The sequence below is a fragment of the Pyrgilauda ruficollis genome, unplaced genomic scaffold, assembly GCF_017590135.1.
Source record: "Pyrgilauda ruficollis isolate IOZ18807 unplaced genomic scaffold, ASM1759013v1 scaffold35, whole genome shotgun sequence".
NCBI classification, from domain to species: Eukaryota; Metazoa; Chordata; class Aves; order Passeriformes; family Passeridae; genus Pyrgilauda; species Pyrgilauda ruficollis.
This window is the reverse complement of record NW_024524934.1, coordinates 4,336,220-4,358,179: the sequence shown is the minus strand read 5'-3', so window position 1 is coordinate 4,358,179 and position 21,960 is coordinate 4,336,220. Positions and strand designations below refer to the sequence as shown.

The 21,960-nt window shown below is 52.2% G+C and overlaps 1 protein-coding gene across 3 annotated transcripts in view; it reads left to right on the top strand.

Moving 5' to 3' along the window:
- Window positions 1-13,890: 13,890 nt before the first annotated feature.
- TFAP2A (transcription factor AP-2 alpha) overlaps window positions 13,891-21,960 on the top strand; it is a 19,230-nt gene continuing 11,160 nt past the window's right edge. Inside the window, exon 1 of one of the 3 annotated variants that reach the window (XM_041475408.1) lies at window positions 13,891-13,923. In XM_041475408.1, coding sequence (XP_041331342.1) covers window positions 13,891-13,923 — 33 coding nt within the window. Of the gene's footprint in view, window positions 13,924-17,147; window positions 17,199-20,675; window positions 20,703-21,960 lie in introns of those variants that run through there. The other 2 variants (XM_041475406.1, XM_041475405.1) reach the window with 2 other exon arrangements.

The window sequence follows — 21,960 nt, the reverse complement described above, 5'->3', positions numbered from 1 at the left end:
GCAGGGATAAGCTCTGCTGCAGGACCTGCCTCATGATGGGGGCCAGCAGCTGCATTGGGACTTGCAGAGTAACCTCTGTGCTGTCCCTTTTACCCAGCTTTTGCAAAAGGTAAACAGCCCTTTGGACTCCTCTTGTGCCACTACTTACCATAGAATTATATATTCAAAGCATCGGTTGGAAAAGTCCTCCAGGATCATTGAGTCCAACCTTTGACCAAACACTACCATGCCAACTAAACCACAGCCCTAAGTGCCACATCCAGTCAATTCTTGAACACTTTAGGGATGGTGACTCCACCACTTCCCTGGGCAGCCTATTCCAATTCTTTACCACCTCTTCAGGGGAAAAATTCTTCCTGATGTTCAACCTGAACCTACCTTTTCTAAGTTAAGGTCATTTCCTCTTGAGCCTTCACTTGTTAACTGGGAGAAGAGATCAACCTCCACCTGACTGCAGCCTCCTTTCAGGTAGTTGTAAAGAGTGATAGAATCACCCTAGGCACTCCTTTTCCCCATGCTGAGCATCCCCAGATCCCTCAGCTGCTCCTCATGCTACTCTCTAATCTCCACTGCCCTTGTCTGGACAAGCTCCATCCCCTCTGTGTCCTTGTGGTGAAGGGCCCACAGCTGAATGCAGGATTCCAGGTGTAGCCTCACCAGTGCCAAGTCCAGCAGGACAATCACTGCCCTGCTCCTGCTGGCCACACTGTCCCTGATACAGGTCAGGATGCCTTTTCCAGTGGGCAGCTTTCCAGCCACTTCTGTTCCCCATCCTGTAGAGCTGCACGGGGCTGTGGCCAAAGTGCAAGACCTAGCACCTGGTCATGCTGAATTTCATTTCATAGGCCTTGACCCTTCAGTCCAGCCTGTCCAGATCTTCTGCAAAGCCTTCCTGCCTCTCAGCAGATCATTGCTCCTGCTGAACTAAGTGTCATCCATGAATTTACTGAGGGTACACTCCATCCCCTCATCCAGGTCGTGGATAAAGATATTGAACAGAACTGTCCCCACTACTGAGCTGGGGGAAACCCTGCTAGTGACAGGCCATCAAGGGGATGTGGCACCATCCACCACTTCAGTGGGTGACCATCCAGACAGATTTTAACCCAGCAGAGAGTGCCCCTAAGCACGCTGTGGGCTGCCAGCTTGTCCAGAACTGTGCCATGGAAGTCCAGGTAGATAACATCCTCAACCTTTCCCTCATCCACCAGGCAGACCACCTGGTCATAAAAGGAGATCAGGTTGATTGAGCTGGACCTGCCTTTCATAAACCTATGCTAGCTAGGCCTGATTCCCTCCCTGATTGTCCTGTGTGTGCCATGTGATTGCACCCAACATGATCTGTCCCATAACCTTTCCCAGCACCAAGGACAGGCTGACAGGCCTGTATGTCCTCTGATCCTCCTTCCAACCCTTCTTGGGGATGGGCTTTTCATTGACTAACCTCCAGTCATCTTGTACCTCCCCAATTTGTCAGGACTAATGATAAATGTTATAATTTAAACACAAGCAGTTGGTTTTCAGTTTTTTGCCATTCAAAGAGTAGTGAAAAATGGCTGTCAGTGTCTCCTTTGGGTTGGACTTTGGTCCTTTGCAATCCTTCTGATTCAGAGGATTTCTCTCTGGGCAGCAAGAAATGGTACCTGGCTATGCCCTGGTGGGTGATAGATGTGGTCCAAAGACTAGATCAATATAAATATTGCAAGTCTTCTTGGGAAAAAATGATCCCGTATTTTCGCAGATAATTTTTACAAGTAGTCTTCTGGGCCTGTTATGTAATGCTTGAGGTTTTGGGGAGGAACCTGGCTAGCAACATCTCAGAGAAAAGAAAAAGAAACATGGCTAGATGCGTGCATTAGAGTGACCATTTATAATCTGCTAAGACCTGTTACGTTCTGCAATCCATAGGGGAATACTAAAGCAGACTTCTGACTGTTAAAGCACTATGAATATACAGCAGGGGGGAAAAAACCAAACCAGAAATAAAACAATAATAACAACAACAACAACAACAACAACAACAACAACAATAATAATAATAATAATAATAACCAAACAAACCAGAGCACAACAGAAAACGTCAACTAAAAGCAGGATCCACTGGCAGGCATTCTCTGAAAGGGGCCGGGTACCTTTCACTCAGTATTCCATTCCCTGCCTACGTTAAAAGCTCGCCGGCTTTTCCGCGACATCCCGGTTACAGCCGGCTGGCTCCGAGCAGCGGCGCTGCAGGCTGGCAGTAAATCAATGACTTGCTCCATCCAGCCAGCAGGCTGCTGCCCGAGTGGGGCCAGCCCGTCGAGCCGCCTCCCCGCCGGATGGAGCGCTTCAAGTGCGGAAGGTCCCCGCTGCCATCCGCGGGCTGCGCTGTCGTTTGTCGCCGGTGCCACTGGATGGCAATGCTGGATAAAGCATCGCAGCCCGCAGCGGGGAGAGCAGGAGGAGCAGGAGGAGGAGAGCTCGCCGCGCCGGCAGACGGACGGGGTATGGACAACGCAAGGCAGGAGCGGGCACTGCCGTGGCGAGCCCGTGGGAAGAGCGTCCCGCTGGGATCTCTCACCCTCGGCTGTAATTTTCAGCCTGAAAAGAGATGGCCGAACCTCGGGGCGTGATTTCTGAGGAGTCCCGCACTTGGAAGGAAGGCTCGAATCACGGAAAACTAATATTTGGTGATGAGTTTTTAAGCGTCGGAAGGGGCTTGCGGGAGGAGTGACTGGAGTCATGCATTGGCGCGGCTTGCTAGAAATTGCCCAATTTTTATACTTAAAAACTCTACTTACACTTTGTAAAAAAAAAAAAAAAAAAAAAAAAAAAAAAAAAAAAAAGAGACTTTGCAAGCACGGCATGGCTGGGCTCAATGACTATTCAGTGAACTCATTTGAATGTGCATAGACAGGGCTTGCTTGAACTGCTGCATCAAAGAGAAATGCTGAAATGAGTCATTTGTGAATCATGGCTTATTTTCTGTTGTTAGCTCATCTGGAATCCCATGGTGATCAAACAGCCTTTTACAACGTGTTAATACATCGCTACTCCATGTGTTTAGCAACAGCTCTGTTCCAATAAATTGTAGGTAGTCACCCATTACAAAGGGGTAGTTTTTCCTTCCTGCCGCGTGTAAACCGGGACGAACCCGGAGAGGAACACATCAGTAAAATTTCGTGCTGTTCCAAACACTGCTGTCCACACTGCTTCCATTCCAACATCATACATGCCTTCTGTCTCCTTGCTGGCAGGGCACAGTCCAGCCAGGAGAGATTGCCTGTAAGGACTGGCACTCCCGTCCTCCCAGAGGCTGCAAGCAAGCCACTTTCCGGGCACAGGAATGAAAGGGAGGCAGGAAAAAATTATCCTTGGCAACAGTTTAAGGTAAGGCCCTGTTTTCCAAAATGGTGACTGTTCCCATCCTATGCCTTCAGCTGACTGGAGAGATTGGAGCAGAGTGTAAGTAGTTTCAGGCCTTGGATTGCCTAAATTTGAAGGGAACAGTAGTCCTTCCCTCTTTCTTTTTCCTTTTTCTTTTCCCTGTAACAAACTGAATCAGTCCAGCAGGTCGGCAAAAAGTTGTCAAGAGTCTGAGGAAGAGGGTGTGAATCCCTTAAGGCTGCTATTGTCATTGAACTCTCCGTGGTGTGAAACCACAGCCTGAGGTGCTGAGATCCTACCAAGAGCAACTGAGGCTGAGGAACCAATTCCCATGTGCCAGCTTTTTTATTGGAGTGAGTGGCTGGAGATGGAAACATCTTCAACCAGTACAGCAAGCTTCACCACAACCTGTCTGTCAGAGCCCTAAGCACTGTCTGCTCGTGAGTTACTTAGCCATAAGGGCCCAAATACTCTCTGCCATCATACTTAGGTTTCTTCTGTCACACATAATTGTAGCTCAAAGGTCCTGAATAATTGCATTCCTATTGGGGCTGGTCCAGCCCCCAATAATAATCTTAATAACGTTGCTCTTAACCAGCCACATGGATCCCTTTCAATCCCCAGTGCAGGCTCAGCCATGCTGTAATGCAGTAGAGGAGGCCATTCACTGTGGGGATAATTTAGTTTAAAATGCAGCCAGCCCATTTATGGGACAATTTTTTGTTCGTTCTCTAAATTCTTATGCACAATCAACAGCCTGTAAACCTGATCAAACCAACACATTAGTTGTTGCCCATTAGTGCAGCCATTTGGGGCTTACAGCCCTTAAGAGCAGTGTTTGTGCTGTGCTCCCTCACAAGTGGGATATAACCTCTATTTAGTCAATGGGCCCCGTCATAGGGGAAAAACATAGAAACTCTTTTCCTGCCCTGGAAATCAATTTCATACAATCCCAGGATGAGTTTGACCTCACACTCACCCAGCAACTTTTGTGACCAATGCTGCCGGCTTTGCAAAATAAAGAAGCACCACACACCTCTGTGAGGGGGGAGCAGAAAATTGAGGCAAGCAAAGGAGTATCACCCCACTGGTTGTGTTGCCAGGAGCAGGATTCCCAGGAACACAGGGAAAGGCTTTTACTTTTGGGAAGGTTCCACATAAGGACTAGACTGTTAGTAAAGCTTGGGTTCTTTAATGGGTTTAAAAGAAGATTAAAGAGCAGCTTGTTCTTGGGTTTTGAAATTCAGCCCACAGCCTGCAAGACCAGATAAGGCATACCAATATCCAGCAGGGGAGCAGGCATCAAGGTAGATGACCTAAGTCCTAATACAGGACAAGTCCTCTGAATTAAGCAATGCCTTAATTTTTCCTTCAGGGTTATTTTTAAGCTGGCTACCTGAATTCAGCAGTGTGCATTACCAAAAACTTTGGCAGGGCAACTTGATACTGCATGAAGAAAGGGTAGAAACAAAAAAAGAAATGGGGTGGAGGGTGGGGAAAGCAGGTGGGAGAAGTCTTTTGGGATAATTTCCCCTGGTGTGGTTGCCTTAGGGAGCAGATTTACCTCTGACAAGGAAGGCTACAGTGGAAGAGCTGGTGAAAGGAGTAATAAGCTCTCCAGGTGGGAAAGGAAGGCAGGGTAACCACCCACCCATAAATATAGGCAGGGTAGGCCTACATCTACATTGCCTACAGCTGGGGCCATCTGTCTAAAGGCAGGCACGGGTGTCAGGAAAGGAGGGCCTTTTCCAGGTTAGCGAGGTTGGGTGTGAAGCAGGTGATGCTGACTCTGGGGCAAGTGATAGCCTGCCTGTGTTTGCATGCCATATTTTTTCCAGTGACACTTTGCAGAGTGTGTGTCTGTGTGTTTTCTAAATAGCCCCAAATAAACACCACACCCCTCAGACATGCCCATCTCTTACTTGTTTTGAAATAAGGACTGACAGCTGGAAGGCAGGAAAGGGGACAAACACTTATGAGACTCATTTCTGCAGAGCCCATTTGTAAGAGGACCTCCAACAGAGTAAATCTTGCCTGGACTCAGGCTGGCTGGATTTCCTTCCTCTATGTCCAGCTGCCTGTCGCATCCCTGTACCCTTAGGCCACTCACTTCTTTCCTTTGTGTCACAGTTATTTTGAAGATATGGAATGAGTAAATAATGCCAACTACCTCACAGGCAAAAAATATTTACAGTTCATCTTAGGATTTTGCTAAATTTTTGTGTCAAATTTCTTCTACCTCTGCCTTCACCTTTGAACAAAAATTGATTGTAGTGCAATTGTGATGCAGAGATATAGACAAATATTTTGCATGTATTGTCCACCTAGTTTGTAAATGTGACACTTTGATCATTTAAGAAACATTATATACTTTCTTTTTAACCTGTTGTCTTTAAGGCTCTTTCCAGTCTGGACCTCAGACATACTGGGAGATAAAGGGATGTAGAAAAGCAAATGATAAATGTCTTGACTCTAGGAAGTGGTGTTCTAAGGACATTAGTCACTTTGGATAAAGTTGCCAAAGAAGGCAATTCCAGCAATCCTCCAGCATCTAAAGAGTGAGAGGTAAGGAGTGGAAATGGCACAGCTCAAATTAGAATCAGGCCCTGGGTAGCATTATCCAGACCGTCCTGGCTCTCCTAGTTTCGAGTGCAGTGTTTCTGGTGCTGGGTTAAAGGGAGAAAACCTTGGGGTTGTTCTTCAGCTGAATTTCCCAAAAAGAAGACGCACAGGGGCGCCAAAGTCTTAGGAAAAGAAACCCAAGCTTTAGCCTTTTTCCTTTATCGCTTCTCTGGCAGGCTCCTCAGCCAGTGCGGTCGGAGGGCTGCGCTCCCGCTCCGGAGAGAACAGCGTTAAGGGAGCAGCTCATCGGCCCAAGACTGATTTCACTTGCAAACGCACCGGGGCTTCGCAATGGCTCACACTTGCGCGGTGCAAACAGGCTGCGCGGCTGCTAACAGCGCTGTGCCTCTCCCAAGGGCAGTCCTGGGGAGAGATGGGATGCGCCCGGGTGTGGGGGGTGGGTCTGATTCCCGTAGGAGGCTGGAGCATCTCTTCGTCCTTCTGGCACGGCACTTTTGCAAGCATGGCCTCAAATTTGTTCTGGACAAAGTTGCCAGATGAATTTGGAAAACTGCCGTTGTACCAGTATAGTAATACCACGCTTGGGAGAATAAAAAGTTTGTTCGTCCAGGGTCCAAGTGTTTGCGTTCCTGGGTGTGAAGATGATGGTCTAAACCTCTGTCTGGTCAGTTTGTCCCCATGAGCTGAACCTGGCGTGGTGGTGCCTGCAGCTGCTGGAGTGGAGACCGAGGTGAAAATCCCCAGGAGAGCTGTAACGTGGGTGCTCCTCAGCCGTAACCTCCAACCGCGCCCTCCTTTCCCTTTGACAGAGGGAGGAGGCTGGCGCAAGAGCTATTTCATCAGCCCTGGCTGCAATCAGACTGTACATGTAGCGGGTTGGTATCCCTTCAGTGGCTATATGGAACAATTACACCACATTATCCAGTGCACAGCCTGCTCTTTCACTCACCTCCACAAGTTTTACTCCATAGTTTTCAGGCAGGCAGGACATTTTGGTATGAAACACCACATAAACCCAACTGAGCCAAGCAAACTATAACCATAGCATAAGCTGCCATGGAAAAAAAAAAGCCATGTTGTTCACTGGTTTTGTTTTGTCTTGCTCTCCACTGAGTGATATATCTTAATGACAAGTTGCTGTAGCCACACAGCAATTCTTTTAATACCATAAAGTGTCGTGGGGTGTAGACATGTCCTAGGACAATGGCTAGAACTAATGTTAAAGGCTAAATGTATTGCAGCTGCATACAAGCCGGGCTAAATTAAAGACTAGAGCTCTGGAAGATTCTTGTTAAAAAAAAAAAAAGAAAGTAGTTTAAGAGATTTTTTTTTTTTTTTTTTTGTGCAGAATAATTTTGGTTTGGACGTCAAAGCCTCCAACAGTCATTTTCCAGTAATATATCTTATTGTAATTATTTGACACTTTAAAATATATGCCTTGCAGACAGCAGTTCCAATGTTAGCATAGAAATATCAAAGTAGATTTCATTAAAACTCTGTTGTGGGAAATACCAAGCTTTGTTTTCTAAACATGTCTTATTAGGGTGTTTTATTCAATGCACTGAAAATGAAATTCCACTTCCATTATATCATGCCGTGCCAGGATGAATGCAACACCAAAGTGTCATTGGAGAAGCTGAGAGTTTCAAACATGAGTGCCCAAGCTTAGCCACCAAAGAGTAGTGAGCTATCAGACTGGAAATGGCCTGTTTTATGGAGTTTCCAGTTGCCCGCCCCTCCTCTTCATATAGCTTTCCTGACTATGGGACATGTTCTGGTGGTTAGTTCTGTCCCTGTTCTTGGTTTCTTTTCCTTTCCTTGATCTCAAGCAAACCAGCTGCAAGACCTTGGGGAAATTCCTTATCTTCCCCTTGCATCAGTTTACTTATCTGTAAAGCAGATAAACTAATAACACTGCACTTCTCGAGGGTTTGTTGAAGCTTATTATACAGCAGTGAGTGCTGTAAGAGGGAAGTCATTACAAAAATGACAGTGCTAATATGACATGGAGGTAAAATGAAGGAGCTCCATTCTGCTCCATGCAAGTCAGTGGAGCTCTGTTATTTGCTTTAGCAGAAGCAGGGATTTGGCCTGTGCTTAAATAACTTGCATTTGTTTTTCTTCTTGAATGCTAATATAGAGTTAAGAGATAGCGTTACAAGGAAAGCTCATTCCTGCCTATGTGTAAATATTTAGCAGCTGAATAGGCATTATTTAGCAGGGCACAGTTTCTGCTTCTCCACAGTTTTCAAGGATGTCATTCTAAGCTGCTACAGATCAGAAGATACACTGAAATTACCAGATCAAAATCCTTCCCATATAAGTGTACACATACAGAATTTATTTTACTGGGCAATTAAATGTGTAAGATAAATATCCCTGGGGGAGGAGGGTTGTTTGAGGTTTTATAGCATATCTTATTATGGGCTGAGTTTCGAAATCTTAATCCAAGCAAAACTCTCCATGTGGAGACTTAATGCTGGAGTGTAACTGTGTTTTGTACTCAGGATATGTGCTGTTGCATCAGTGGATTTTAGGGCAAGGGGATAACAAAGGCAGTGAAGCTTTGCCTAGAGAAAAGCAGCCCTTCCTGGAATATTTATAATTAGCAATAACTCTTTCATCAAACACAATGTGTTGAAGGACCTTAGGCAGCATATCCTTTTCTGGATTTCATCTGACAATGTTATTGATGAAAAATTGAAAATAAACGTAAAATAGAACTTATTTGCAATTATTTAGGGGTGGCATGATCAGTAAAACTGCAATCTACTGCAGCTATGAGGTTGTTGGCAAAATAGTTGCCTGTGTTTCAAATGCAAAAGCTTTTTGAAGGACACGTGAGCAGCCAGAATTGCCCAGAAAATACTCCAATTTTATATCCCAGCTGCAAATGCAATGTTTTTCTTAAAACCAAATGGGTTTTGTCCATTTAGAAAATGAAATGTACAACAGAAGAAAGCATCCAAGTTGGAATGAACAAATAACCAGGTCTTGACCTGCATATAGTGGATAGATTTATTTTTCTAAAGACAAAAGTGCTTGGTATCTCTAGCATAAATTTATTGTGCTTTGCAAGGGGAAAAAAAAAAAACAAAAAAAAAAAAAAAAAACCCACCCTCACCACATTTGTACTCGAGACCATGCAACTACTCCCTGGGGAATCCAAAAAAAGACGAAGCCCGGAGTTTTACCCCACCGATGCTTTTCTCATAGGGATAATCTTTTTCGGAGCTCGTTTTCTGGACGTAGCAATGACAGTAGCTAGCCCCTAAGGGCCTAGGTTGACAAAGGTGAAGCAGAATGTACCGGTTACCTTTCCCTACGAGGTCCAGAGCATGGGAATTTGTACCAGGTGGCTGCTCATGCAAACACCGGCCAGCCGTCGGTAGCTGGATTGCATTGGCACCGCAGCGTGTGCTCAGTATTAACTCCTGATCTCTTGCCGGTTTTGCTTGTTTTGTTGGTTTAGTGCAGTTAGTTTGGCAAATAAATATTAAAGAAGCAGGTGAGACCCACGTGCTCCTTGGAAAAAATTTCTCTTTTCTCCCCCCTCCATAAAAAAGTTTTCAACTCGCTTCCAAAAAATTGCACTCAAACACCTCTCCCACACCGTCATTTGGCATTGAAAAAAGTTGCTATTTGTATGCATTTTTAAGTATTTATTTGCTGACTTCCAAACTGATCAGCCTCCTGACAACACTCGGGATTCACACACCGGGCCGGGGGCAAAGGGGTCTCAGAAGGGGGTGTGGGGTGTGAGGGGGAATGGCAGAGACGCGCGGAAAGGTACCACAGAGCCGTAACCCAGGGACACAGCATCCTCATCCTTCTCCTCCTGCTCCTCTGCAGAGGCTGCGCAGGGGCGACGGCTCCGCGTCTTGTCCAAGCGGGACGTCCCGCATCCCCCTTCAAACCATATCCCAGAGCAAAGTCGCGACGCGGGGAGCCGGAGGAGGAAGGACAGGGAAAGGGCATTTGGTTTCATGAGGTCCCGGGAGCAGTTGAAGCGACCTGTTGCACTCGGTGAGCTTCTCTCCTGTGGGAAGCGGGCTTGGAAAAAACCCAGACTCTGCCAGACTGAATAGCTGGGAGACAGCACAGTGGACAAGGCGGTCACATATGGATTTCTTCTCTTATCCTTTCTTTTCTCTCCTTTGCAACATCCCAAACCAATCGTCGGAATGGTTCTCCCGGATCCACTGGCTGCAGGGTTGAGACTGCTCTGCTCGGGGACCCGTCTCCCCTCCAGCAGGGCATAAAAACAAGACACAACCCCCCAAATCAACAGAGGAAAAACCTCTCCGCTAACATCCGAGGCACAGCACCTCCCCTTCTCCGGCACCGGCCTCCCAAAAGTAATTGAATCATGTTGGACCGCAAAGTGCGAGTGAAAAAGGGCGGGGAGTATCTGTATTTTTTTTTTTTCTCCTTTTTTTGTCTCTGTTTTGTAGGGTTTGCGGTGTTTGGGGTATTTTTATGTCCTGCCGGTTTTTGCCTCTTTCTTTCTGCCCCCCTCTGGCTGTAAGGAGGGCCGGGGAAGACACCCCGTGCGCACCGTGAAGGCAGCCCTCATCCCGGGGACAGCGGCCATCGCCCTTCCCCTCAGCTCGTAAAAGCCGAGATGGACCCACACCAACCTGAATCTCTCCTTTCTCCTTCCGAAAATACCGACTCCGGCAGTTCAGCCCGGGCAGAGGACGGGGCGGGGGGCGCTTCCTCCCATCCCGCGCGTCCTCCGCGGCGTGTCTGTCCCGGACGGCGCGGAGCGCCGCCTCTGCCGGCCCTGCTGGGGCGCCTGAGCTGCAAGTGGCCCCACGGGCCCAGGCCGGCCACTGCCAAAAATTGCTTTAAAGAAAGAAGGAAAAAAAAAAAAAAAAAAAGAAAAGGAAAAGAAAAGCTATTTATGTGTCAGTGAGTCGGCGGAAATCAGCCGCGTTGAGCTTCTCCCCAGCCGGGTGGCACTGGGGCAGGGAGAACTGGAAAGCAACAGTGAGAAGAATAACCAAGCCTAAACTCCCCGCAGAGAATCAGAAGCCGGATTTATCTAAATGTTGTTGCGGCTCGCCTTGCGGGCCGGCAGAACAGGCAGGAGGGAGTAGGAAAGATCCGTCCGGCATCTGGGAGCAGGGCTGGAGGGGACACTCAGGGATGAGCTCGGTAACTCAGACCGGCTGGGAAACCTCGACGCCGGGAAGGTGAATGACCCCCAGGACCATCTCTTCCCTACTTTCTCGTTGGGAAGAGATCCGTGGCGAGGTTTAGCCATAAGAAAGCTGCCGGTGGAGGGAAAGGAAAGCGGGTAGGGCTTTGCCCGTGTGCTACCCGCGCTGTGACACACAGGGAGGGACTCGGCGCGTCCATCGGAAATAATTCAGGGCGCACAGAGCTCCGCTATGACTCCCTCGAAGCCACCTGCCAAAATCACTACCGAGCTGTGAACCAGACGGTGTGACACAGAGGAGCGAGGACACGTCTGCGCTAGAAGACAGTTTTGTCTGAGGAGAGGAGGTGCCTCAGCTTCAGCTTCCCTTTGCACAGGGAGGAGGCAGGCGGCAGGGCGAGACAGAGCTGGCACTTCAGGGATGACAGTAGTTCAGGGTGCGGCGATTTCAGTCCCCTACACGGGTCGGGTGTGCCCTCAAGGCTGCGAGAGAAAGGCGTCCTCTAAATGCCCGGGCCAGGAAAGTCGAATTCACCCCCGAAGCGCGGTCACCAAATGCCCCAGGGAGGGGAAAAGGAGCGCCCCACAACACCGGGCTCTGCTGCACGCCCAACCCGTGCCATCTTCCCCTAGGCTAAAAAAAAGAGCACGGGTGAGCCCGGTGCGAGCCAGGGCTGCCCATAGCCCCGCGGGCCGGCTGCGTTCGGGCCGCCTCGCTGCCAAGTGCCGCGGGGCAGAGCCGGGCTGCGGGAGCCGAGTCCTGAGCCCGGAGATTTAACCCTGTGTGGGGAGCGCTGGAGTTAGGCAGAAGGGAAAGATCCTATCGGGAGAAGTGTGGCACCAAAGTTTACTGGGAAGGCCAACTTAAAATCGAATTAACTCCCCACCCCTCTCGGCAAAACAGTAATAAAAACTGGCATTTAAAATAATCGTTACGGAGCCAAAATTGCCGCCCCCTGGAGAGGATTCGAGGGGGCAGGGCGAGCAGCAAGCGGGGAAAGGAGAGGCGGCAGGATTCCGGAGCCACGAAATCTCTGTGCACCTTCCCCATCCCTTTCCCGTTTTGCACGGGACCGTCCTTGCTCCGCGTCGTCCCCGAGCAGGAGGCTCCCCAGGACCGAGGGGGGTGGGAAAGGGGCAGGGCTGTGTAATTAAATTCCGGTGCCCGGTTAATTGCTGTAATTTGACGCTAACTGTACACCGCGGGCCGCGCTGGGAGCGGCGGTGCGGAGCGCGCCTCGCACGGCCCATTGACCGCGCCCCGCCCCGCCGACGCGCAGGAGCCGCCGGTCCCCGCCGAGGGTGCCCGGTCTCCGCCGACCCGGGCTCGCTGGGGCGGTGGATGAGAAGGGAAGCCCCGCAGGAGCCGACGATTCGAGTGCCCGCGGCCCCGGCGTTCCCCCGGGATCCAATGGCTGCGGGTCTCAGCTCTTGCTTCCCTCTTCCCACCTGCCTGGAGACAGGGCAGGAACTCCTTTCTGTAAGGTCCTCGTATCTAAGCCCTTATGGTGGGGCGAGGGAGTGATCCCCTTCCTGCTACTGGAGACTGGGGTCAGCCCAGGACCCAACCCAACACAGCCTCACTGGTGGGTGACAATGCACCCTGACATCCAGGAATCCTCAAACTGTCCCATACCTGGGACATGATGCCCCATTCACCTGTCTCTGAAATGTGAAAGGGCTTGCTGTGCAACTGAGAAGTGGAAGTTGTTTGCATCCCTCCCCAAAATCCTGCGGCTGGAGTACTGCTTCTCCCCACGCCCCCAGTGCCCTGCCCCTAGAAATGAGGCAGAGTCCGTGCTTCCTCGCTTTTTCGGGGTGTGAAATCAGGGCTGCGCGACGCACTGGCTAGCTTCCAGGGCACTTCGGCACTTGAATCCCCGAGGGGAAAAAAACAACAACAAAACGTGGGCGGGGACAAGGGGTACGGACATGGAGAGGCCCAAGTGCCACAGGCTGTCGCAGGCCAGCTTCCCCCGGGGGAACGCAGCATCCCTCACGGCACGGCGCTCCCGCTCAGCCCGGCGGGACAGACCCCTGCCAGCCTGGTGCGCCGGCTGCTGCCGCCCGCCCCCTCCTGGCCCCCGTACCAGGGGCTGGAAAGGCTGTCTGTACTGGGGGGGATGTCTTTGTTTTTCCCTGAACTCCCCAGGCAATTTGCAGTGCTTCCGTCACCCATCTGGACTAGTTCAACCATGCCGGTGCTTTGCCTTTCTGGGCTACTGATATTGTTGTTGTTATTATTATTATTATTATTGTTATTATTATTGTTATTACTACTAAGTCCATGTAGTCCTTGACAGCTTGCCCCCCGAGATAACCTTCCACCGGCCCCCCGGGGGAAGGTGAAGCCTGGGGGGCTCTCCCGCCCCTACCCCGGGCGGACACCTGGGCGGACAGAGCTGCCCCGGGAGCATCGGGACGCTCACCCGGCTGGAGGAGCGCCGGGACGCGACACCGTGGCGAAGCAGGCAGGGGTCCGGCGGCTGCAGGACGCCCGGAGCACGCTCGGGAGCCTCCCGGGGGGCAGCGCGGCCGGTGCCCCGGGAGCGGTGGGGCCGGGCGGGCGCGGTGGGAGCGCGGTGGCGGGGGGCAGCGCTCAGGCAGCGCGGAGGCAGCGCGCAGGCGCGGGCAGGGAGCAGCCAGCTCTTTATGGCCAGGTGAGAGAGTCCCGGCTCAGGTAAGGGGAGGATTTACCCACAGGCGTCCCAGGCGAGTGGCTTGCCCTCGCAGTCCATGACCAGCAGAGACCTGGGGACTCGGAGCCCGCAGCCAGGATGTCTATCCTTGCCAAGATGGGGGACTGGCAGGTAAGGTGACCCTCTGCCCTCCGGGGGTTTATTGTTACTTTGGGACGGGAGGCAGGGCTGGAGCGAGAAAGGTGACGGGCCCGGAGGGAGCTGGGGGCGAGCCTGACGCTGGGGTTGGGTGTTTTGCGGCCCTCGGCGCTGGGGCTGCCCGCGGCCACTCGTGAGGCCCGAGTGCAACAGGTAGAAAGCGGTGGACTGGGGTCGACAGGGGCGAGGGCTGCTCCGCCGCCGCCGCTAGTGGCACGACCCCGGCAGCGTGGGCTGGCCGAGGGCGGCGAGTGCCCGCCCGGCGTCCCTGTGCCCGGGGCTGGCGGCGGCCGGCCCGCCGCGGAGCCCTGGGGCTGCCCCGGGACGCGGCGGGACCCACGCGGGGCAGGGCCCGCAGCCGCCGGCGTGACCCGCCAAGCATCGGGGACTTGCCGCGGGAGCTGAAACCTCTCCACGAGCTCCCACCCCGCCTGTCCCATGGAAAAATAACGCTGCCTGGTCCCACCCGGTAGTAGATGCGCCGGGGGCACCCGTGGAAAGCACTCCCGCGGGATGAGCTGATGGGAAAAGCAGAACCCATGGGCGAAAGAGGCCGGGCCGGCAACACGCGGCCCGCCGGGGCTTCGGCCGACTCCACGGACCCGAGGGGACCCGCACGCACCACGGGCGAGACTACACGTGTGGAGAGAGTTACGGAGGCTCACGAACCGGGAGACTCTTGAAAAACCCTGGAGCGCCCTGATGCCCGTCCGCTCGGGCCGGATGACCGCACTTCGCCGACTACTGGAAGGGAAGATGCACCGTCCTGTTCAAGCACACGGGATTTTCTTAGAGAAAAGGATTTTTTAAGAATTTATTTCTTCCCCAGGACAGTCCAGTTCCAGGTGGAAGCCTAGTTTCTTTTTCTGCTCCCAACTTTTAGAATCTCTCGACTAAGTCTTTCCTTAGAAGACCTTAATTTTTTTTTTTAATTTATTTAGGGTAGCAGCAAGTCTTCTACAAAAGAAAAGGGGAAAAAAAAACACAACTGTGAGGGAACAAAATAACTAAACAAAAGTTATTTAAATTATTTTTACATCGGCTAACATGTTTTTATCAGACCGGTGCAAAAAAGCGATCAAAAGAAGATTTTTCTTTTCTTTCACTGAAATCAATTCTTGCGCAATCTTATTTGCGACTTATCTGCCTTGAAATCTAATACTGACTTTGACTTGCACCCCGGCCTTCCTTGCTCCTTCTCCCCGGCGCTGCGGGGTCCCCCTCGCCCCGCCTGGCCGGAGGGGCCGGGAGGCGCGGACTCGCCTCCCGCTGCCCCGTGTGGATCTCTCGGAGAAAACCGCCCCCTCCCCTCGCAGCCCTGCGCTCCGCCGGCTCGGGGAGAGAAGGCAAAAGGGTCAGGCCTTTGGCCCACGGGAGTCCCGAGCAGCCGCAGCTGGGAGGCTGTCCCGGGTGGGAGGCTTTCCCGACCGCCCCGGTTCAGACAGGACGGCGCTAAGGGGCGATGGGCCCCTTCGTCAACCCCCTTCCCTCCTCTTTTTCTCATCTCCAGCACCCCCCCGGGGCATTAACTAGGCTTAATCTGCCAGCTCCATTTGAACCTCAATGGGAGTAAAAACAACAATTTACTCTCCTGCCAGTGGTAGACAAAAGCGCTGGTGAAAAAGAGCATCGGGGGTGGGAGTATGGTGAAGGAGGGGGGAAGGGGAAAGAAAAAAAAAAAAAATCCGTTTAGGGGACATGGATGTTTGTGTGTGTGAAGGAGCAGTCCCGGGAGCCCGGAGGCTTTGCCACCCTTCCCGGCGTGGCGACACGTGGGCCAGGCCCCCGAGGGCCCACTGCGTCTCCCCATCGGAGCGCAGGGGCCATTTGCTCCTAGAGGCAATAAATTTTCCTCCGAAGTCGAGGGCGGGGGGTGGGTGGCCCCGGGAGGGTCTTCCAGGCCGACAAGGCAGGTTTTGCCGTCGGCAAAAGGAAGTTTCGGTGAGCAGCAGGGCAGCCAGGTGCACGGGCAGCCGTGGGGATGCCCGGCTCCTGGGGACGCCTGGGGACACGGCTAGAGTGGCGAGCTGCGCCAGGCCCGACACGCCAGCCCCGAGGAGAGGGGAATGCCTTGCCCTTCGGTGAAGCGAGGGATCACCTAGAGATGGGAGAAAAAAAAAAAAAAAAAAAAAAAAAAAAAAAGAAGAAAAACGGGAAAAACGAAGCCTTGCGGTGGATGTATCAAGGCTGGGCACCCGGGGAAATAAAAGAGGAGAAGGGTGGAGAAGCCCCCGAGGAGGGCAGTCTGAGCGCTCCCTTAGCGGCACATTATTAAGCAAACGAAGCGCTCCACCTAAGAAAGTACCAAAGTTTTATTGTGGTCATTGTTTTGTCCTTTTTCTCAAGTACTTGCAAAAGACTTTGGCTCCTGCTACAGTCAATTTACCACTCGCCCACTTCTATTTGGGAGATAATGTTGGATTTGTTTGGGGTGGTGTTTTTTTTTGAAGACCAATAGCCAACAGAGCCGAGGGAAAAAAAGAAAAAAAAAAAAAAAAGTAGTTTGCGAAGCAAAGAAGCTTTTAAAATATCCACCAAAAAAGACGAAATTCAGAGGGCAACAGAAACCTCCGCAGACAATGACCTCGTTCGAGCAGGACACGAGTCTCGTTTCACCTCGCTTTGCTTCCTTTAGCCTCCGTAGGAAAAAAAAAAAAACCAAAAAAAACCAAAAAAAAAAAAAAAAAAGTGGGTAGGGGGAGAGATAAATCCCATGGGATGGCTTCATGGCTAGCCCCAAACTTTCAGCGGATCGGACGGCAGCCTCTTTGATTTCACTGGCCACTTTCCTCCCCGCTGGCAGGCAGAGAGAGGCACGGGGGCCAGCTGCGGCCCGCAGGCAGACAGGCAGGGCCCACTGCCCCCCCGCGCCGGGGTTCGGCAAGTCGAAGAAAGCTTTTTTTTGTCGTTAATATTTTTTTTTTTTTTCTTGCTCGTTGGTCCCTTCTACCTGTGTCCATCGCTGCAGGTTGTTGTGCTGGCGAGCAATTGGGCTGTTGTTGATATGCTAATGAGGCGATTAGACTGTGGGTAAAGAGCTGGAAAAGGGAAAAGTTTCCACCATTAGAGGGAGATCTCCGAGCGCGGACGGGAGCGCTGCCGAGCCTCCGCCAGCCGCGCTCCCCACGCCGCCCGGCACCGCCACCGTAGGGAGAGGCAAGGCAGAGAGAACCAAATCCTCTCTCTCACGCCAATCCATGAAAATGCTTTGGAAGCTGACGGATAATATCAAGTATGAGGAATGTGAGGTAAGCGCTTCCCCCGGGCCCGGGCAGAGCCCCGGCCCCGCAGCTACAAGCGGGAGCCTTCAGCATCCCTCCGTCTCTCAATTTCGTTTAGGAAAACTTCTGCTCCGTCGTCAGGCTTCCTTGCGGTCCTGCAGCCGGAGAGGGGCTGGGGTCCTTCCCCAGGAACTTCGGGGCTTGTGGAAACACGGCTTTGTCGGAAGTGTATGAGGAAAGGCAAACAAGATCCAGAAGCAGCCTGGTCTATAGGTAGATCTTCCGTAGATAAGGCTCTTGTAGGATGCTACACTCATCCATATGGATGGATGGATGGATAGATGGATGGATAGGCGGCTGGCTGAATGAATGGACAGATGAATGAATGAGAGGGCCAAGAGACAAAGGGAAGAGAATTATTCTTGCACTCTAGGTACCCGAGGCATCCAAATAAATTGGCTCAGGACCGAAGCTTAAATGCAGCTTTTTCGATATATCTGCGGGTTCATTATACCGAGCTGCACAAATTTACAGGGGTCAGCTGCCTAAATGAAATCACGAGTTTTGGGAGCAGTGTTCCCCCAGCCTCCTAATTTTCAGGGCCACATTCCCACGGGTTTGAGACATAGCAATTTAACCGCTTGAGAAAAAAGAAATAAAATCCACCTCATTCGGTTTTGGAGCCGTTCAGCACAGATTGTGTGCGTGCATCTCTCTCTGTGCCTCTATGTGCATCCATATTTTTACAAAGAGGCGAGTGTCTTTTAATTTGACAAAAAGGAGAAGAAGAGGAAAAAGAAGAGTGATGCCCAGGACCCATGCCTAGTCTCAAACCAACGAATACTATTGTCACCCGTTTCGAAAAAGTTGCCTGTGCAGTGGGTACAAACCGCGCAATAAAAGAGTCTACTTTGCAAGTGAACGCTGTTTTTTGGTCGTGACCCACGCGGGAAGATCCCCTCAGCCTCGGTGGAGCCTTGCCGACGTGCATCTCTGGGTCGAAGGGGGCACTCTCCCATCCGACCCTGACGCTGTTTTGGGCGATGTTGTAGTTTAGGAAAGGGACCGAGGATTCGGCAGGCTCAGCGCCGACTAAGTGATTTGGTGATCTAGTCCCTGATCGAGGAGTTTGGGATGAAGCTGTCTCCCGATGCGGGAGCTGAGCTTTAGATCCACTCGTTGGCGGGTGTTTGATTTCTGTGAATGAGGTGTCGGGTGTTGGGGTTTGTGGGTTGTGTAATGTTTTTTTAATTATTTTTTTAGTTGGCTGAGTTGGGTTTTTTTGGTGGTTTGGATTTTTAAAATTTTTTTTTCAACCCGGAAAAAAAGACACATACTCCGCAGCTGCATTTCGGGCGGAAAGCGTGCCTCTTCCTCCTCCTTCCCCTCAGGAGCGGTCTTCCAGTTTGCACACGTGCGAGCGTGTGGATTTCATCGCAAATGGCTTTTGTTGCCTTGCGCTAATGGGACTTCGCACCGAGGTGTTACCAAACACGGAGGGAGCAGCAGCCGCTCCGCGAACCGGTCGGATCTTGTGCGTGCGTGTGCGGTTGGCTCTCCGTGTTTACCTCGGGAGCGGGTGACAGAACATTTTTAAGAGAGGATAGAAAAGAGGGTGGCTGTACCCTGCCGGGGATAGAACCTGCCTTAAAATTAAAAAGAAAAAAAAAAAAAAAAAAAGAAAAAAAAAAAGAAAGAAAGGGGAAAAAAAAAAAAATAAACCCAGAAAAAGGGCATAAAAGCCTAGCCAGCCGCGCTCAGCGCCCGGGGCGGCCGGAGCGCCGGGGGGTCGTGGCGGGCGGGCGGAGCGTGGGGCCGGGCGCCGGCGGCGCGGCGGNGTGCCTGTTTAAGGGAGTTGTTTGGGAGTTGCACAGCCAGTCCGACGGGTTGCGCCGGAGCCCCAGCTTGTCTGGGCCGGGAGAAGAGCTCGCCTTGCCTCTTTTCTCGGCTCCCGCTCTCCCCCACGTCCCTCCCGCCCTCCTTCCCTCCCCGCCTTGCTGCCTCCTGCCTTTTTCCTCCGTCTCTTCCCGGATCCTCCGAGAGGGGGGCCGCGGGGAGCCCGGCGGATGCTCCTTGGGCTCCCCAGCCCCCCCCGCCCCGGGCGCCCGCTGGTCTCGGCGTTGGGCTCGAACCGGAGGAAGAGGAGGAGAAGGAGGAGGAGGAGGAGGGCTGACACCCAGAGGGGGAGACACCCAAAAAAACTTTCCCAGCCGGTTTCCGGGACGTGGGGCAAGGAGGCGAGCCTGCTCGGCGGCGCGGGGCGGCCGCCGCGGGGGCAGCGGCGAGGGGAGCCCCTCGGCGGGGCGCCGTCGAGGCATGGACGGGGCGGCGGCGGCGGGCGGTCCTGCGGAGCCCACCCCGCGCAAAGGCGGCGGCGGTGCTGCCGAGGGCAGCAAGAACCAAGCGGGAAGCGAGCAGCCGCTCTTCTCCCTGGGCTTTGAGGCCGGCTACGCGCAGCAGCCGCAGCCCGAGGTGCGCCCGCGGAGGACTGCGGGGCTGGGGACAAGGGGAAGCGGCAGCCGGGGGGAAGGGAAGGGAAGAGAAGCGAAGGGAAGGTGAGGAAGGATGAGGGGGGGATCCCGCGCCCCCTCCCCTCTCTCCTCCTGCCCGTCTCTCCCACTCCCTCCCCGCCCCCCCTCTTTCTGCACCCCCCTCCTGGCTCCCACCCTCTCCCTCTCTCCGGATCTCTTTCTCTTTCACTTTTGCATGCCCTGCAACCTTTTAAAATGTTGCCCCTTTCCTGTGATTCGTCAGACGCAGCAGCATGTGCCCCCTCTCTCTCTCCCGCTCCCTCTCTCTCCCTTTTTGTCTCTCTCTCCCTCTCCCTCTCCCCCATCTCTGATTAGATACACTGATTCTTCATTCAATGGACGTCATTTAGAACAGGCTCTGCCTTGAGTTGCCTTCTCGCTTCACGCTCGATTTCCAGCCATTCTTCCCTTATTAAGTGTTCGTGTAATATTAATAGTCATGAATATCTGCTATTAGGAGTCTCCAGGAAGGCAGCAGATCTGTTATTAGGAGCTCAAGTGAAGCAGCAGCTAAGTCAAAGGAGAAAAAGAAAGAGTCAGAGGAAAAAAAAAAAAAAGGATTAAGAAACAAACACACACACGCTAAAAAAAAAAAAAAAAAAAAAAAGGAAAAAAACCGAAAAAAAAACAAAAAAAAAACCAAACCAAAAAAAAAAAAAAAAAGAAAAAAAGCAACCAAGTTTGACTCCTCACACCGCGCCAGGATAGAGAGCTCGCCTTGGGAACACCCGATGAAGGGCAGCAGAGATCGGTGCAAGTTCTGATGGATTATCGTGGCGCGCCCGCGGTGCAGGAGCAGCCCCGGCGCCCCGGTCCTGCCGCCCGCGCCTAGCGCCGGGCTCCGGCCGCGCTCCCTCCGCGCCCGCGCCGCGCCCGCACGGCTCCGCCGGGGGCTGCGCGCTTCGCCGGTCCCTTTCCTCTGCCTTTTTGTTATTTTTTTCTACCTTGACTTGTAACCCCCGACTCTTCGCAGATGTTAGTGCACAGTTTTTCGGCTATGGTGAGTTGCTTCACGTTTCTCTCGGAGGGGGTTCGGTGCGCGCTGGGTGTTGCTATTGTTGTCGGCGGTGGCAGTGGGGGTTTCGCACCCAGCTTTCCGAAGAGGGCTTTTTTTCCTTTCCTGCATTTTTATAAATTCGGTGGTTTACGTTTTGCCCCTTCTCTCTTTATTTTTCTTTTCTTCCCCCCCCCCCCCCCCCTTTTTTTTTTTTTTTTTTTTTTGTCTGCTTCGAGAGAAAGGCAAAAGGCTTTGCTTGGACCTTACCGCTTCGATTCCTTAACCTTGCCACCTGCAAAAGTAGTATTTTCGCTTTCTCGTTTCTCTGTTTCGCAACCGTGGTTCTTTCCTTCGAATCCTCCTCCGTGGAGGCCATTCCTTTTGCCCCAGACATTCATGCGGGCTCATCTGCCCGGTTTCGAGAGCAGGCAGAGCCGTGCCGAAGCGCCCGGGCTCCTTTCGGTGCCGCTCGCCCGTCGGGGCGGCGGCGCTTCCCCCGGCTGCCTGCCGCATTCCTCCGCTTCCCCGGCGGCCGGGCCGCCGCTGCCCGCTCCGCTCCCAAATCGCTCCCTGGCGAGCCCGGGGTTCGGCCGGGCACCCGGGGTTTGGCTCTCCCCGTAGGTGGGGGACCGTGGCAGTGCTTTCCCCCCGAAACATTTCTGAAACTCTAAGGGGGAACTACCGTTTTGTTTGGAGCCTATTTCGGCGTTTTCTGGTAACAAAATGGCAGTGGGCTTGGATTTTCTAGGGTTTTCTTGGGACGCGATCGGTAATGTCAGCGACAGTATTTATCTCGGCTCTGTTAAGGGCCGGAGGAAGGATTTTGGATTGTGGCAGAATTATTATTTCAATAATGCTCGCTTGTGAATTATTCTTTTTATTTGTGGGAAATACCTACTCCTGAAATGCCGGGGCACGATCTGTTGTGATTCCACGCTGTATCGCCGCAATGTTTTATTAATTATTATAAGCTGTCCTGTTGTAATTATTGCTTTATTGCTGTTATCATTATTGCCGTTATTATTGGTTTTTAAAAAACCGAGACTGCCTCTTAATAATTTGGGAAGGGAAATCAGAGGCAGAGAGATCTCCAGATCTGCTTTTCTCCGCCTCGGAGGCGATGATTTGCCCCCCATTGCCCTGTAGATGAAATTTTCTAGGCGATTTTGAGGAAAATCGGTTTGATATTATCTTTGTTTTTCTTTTCTCCTTTCCCCTCCCCCTCCTCCCCCTCCTGTGCCCCCTCCACCTCCCAACCCTC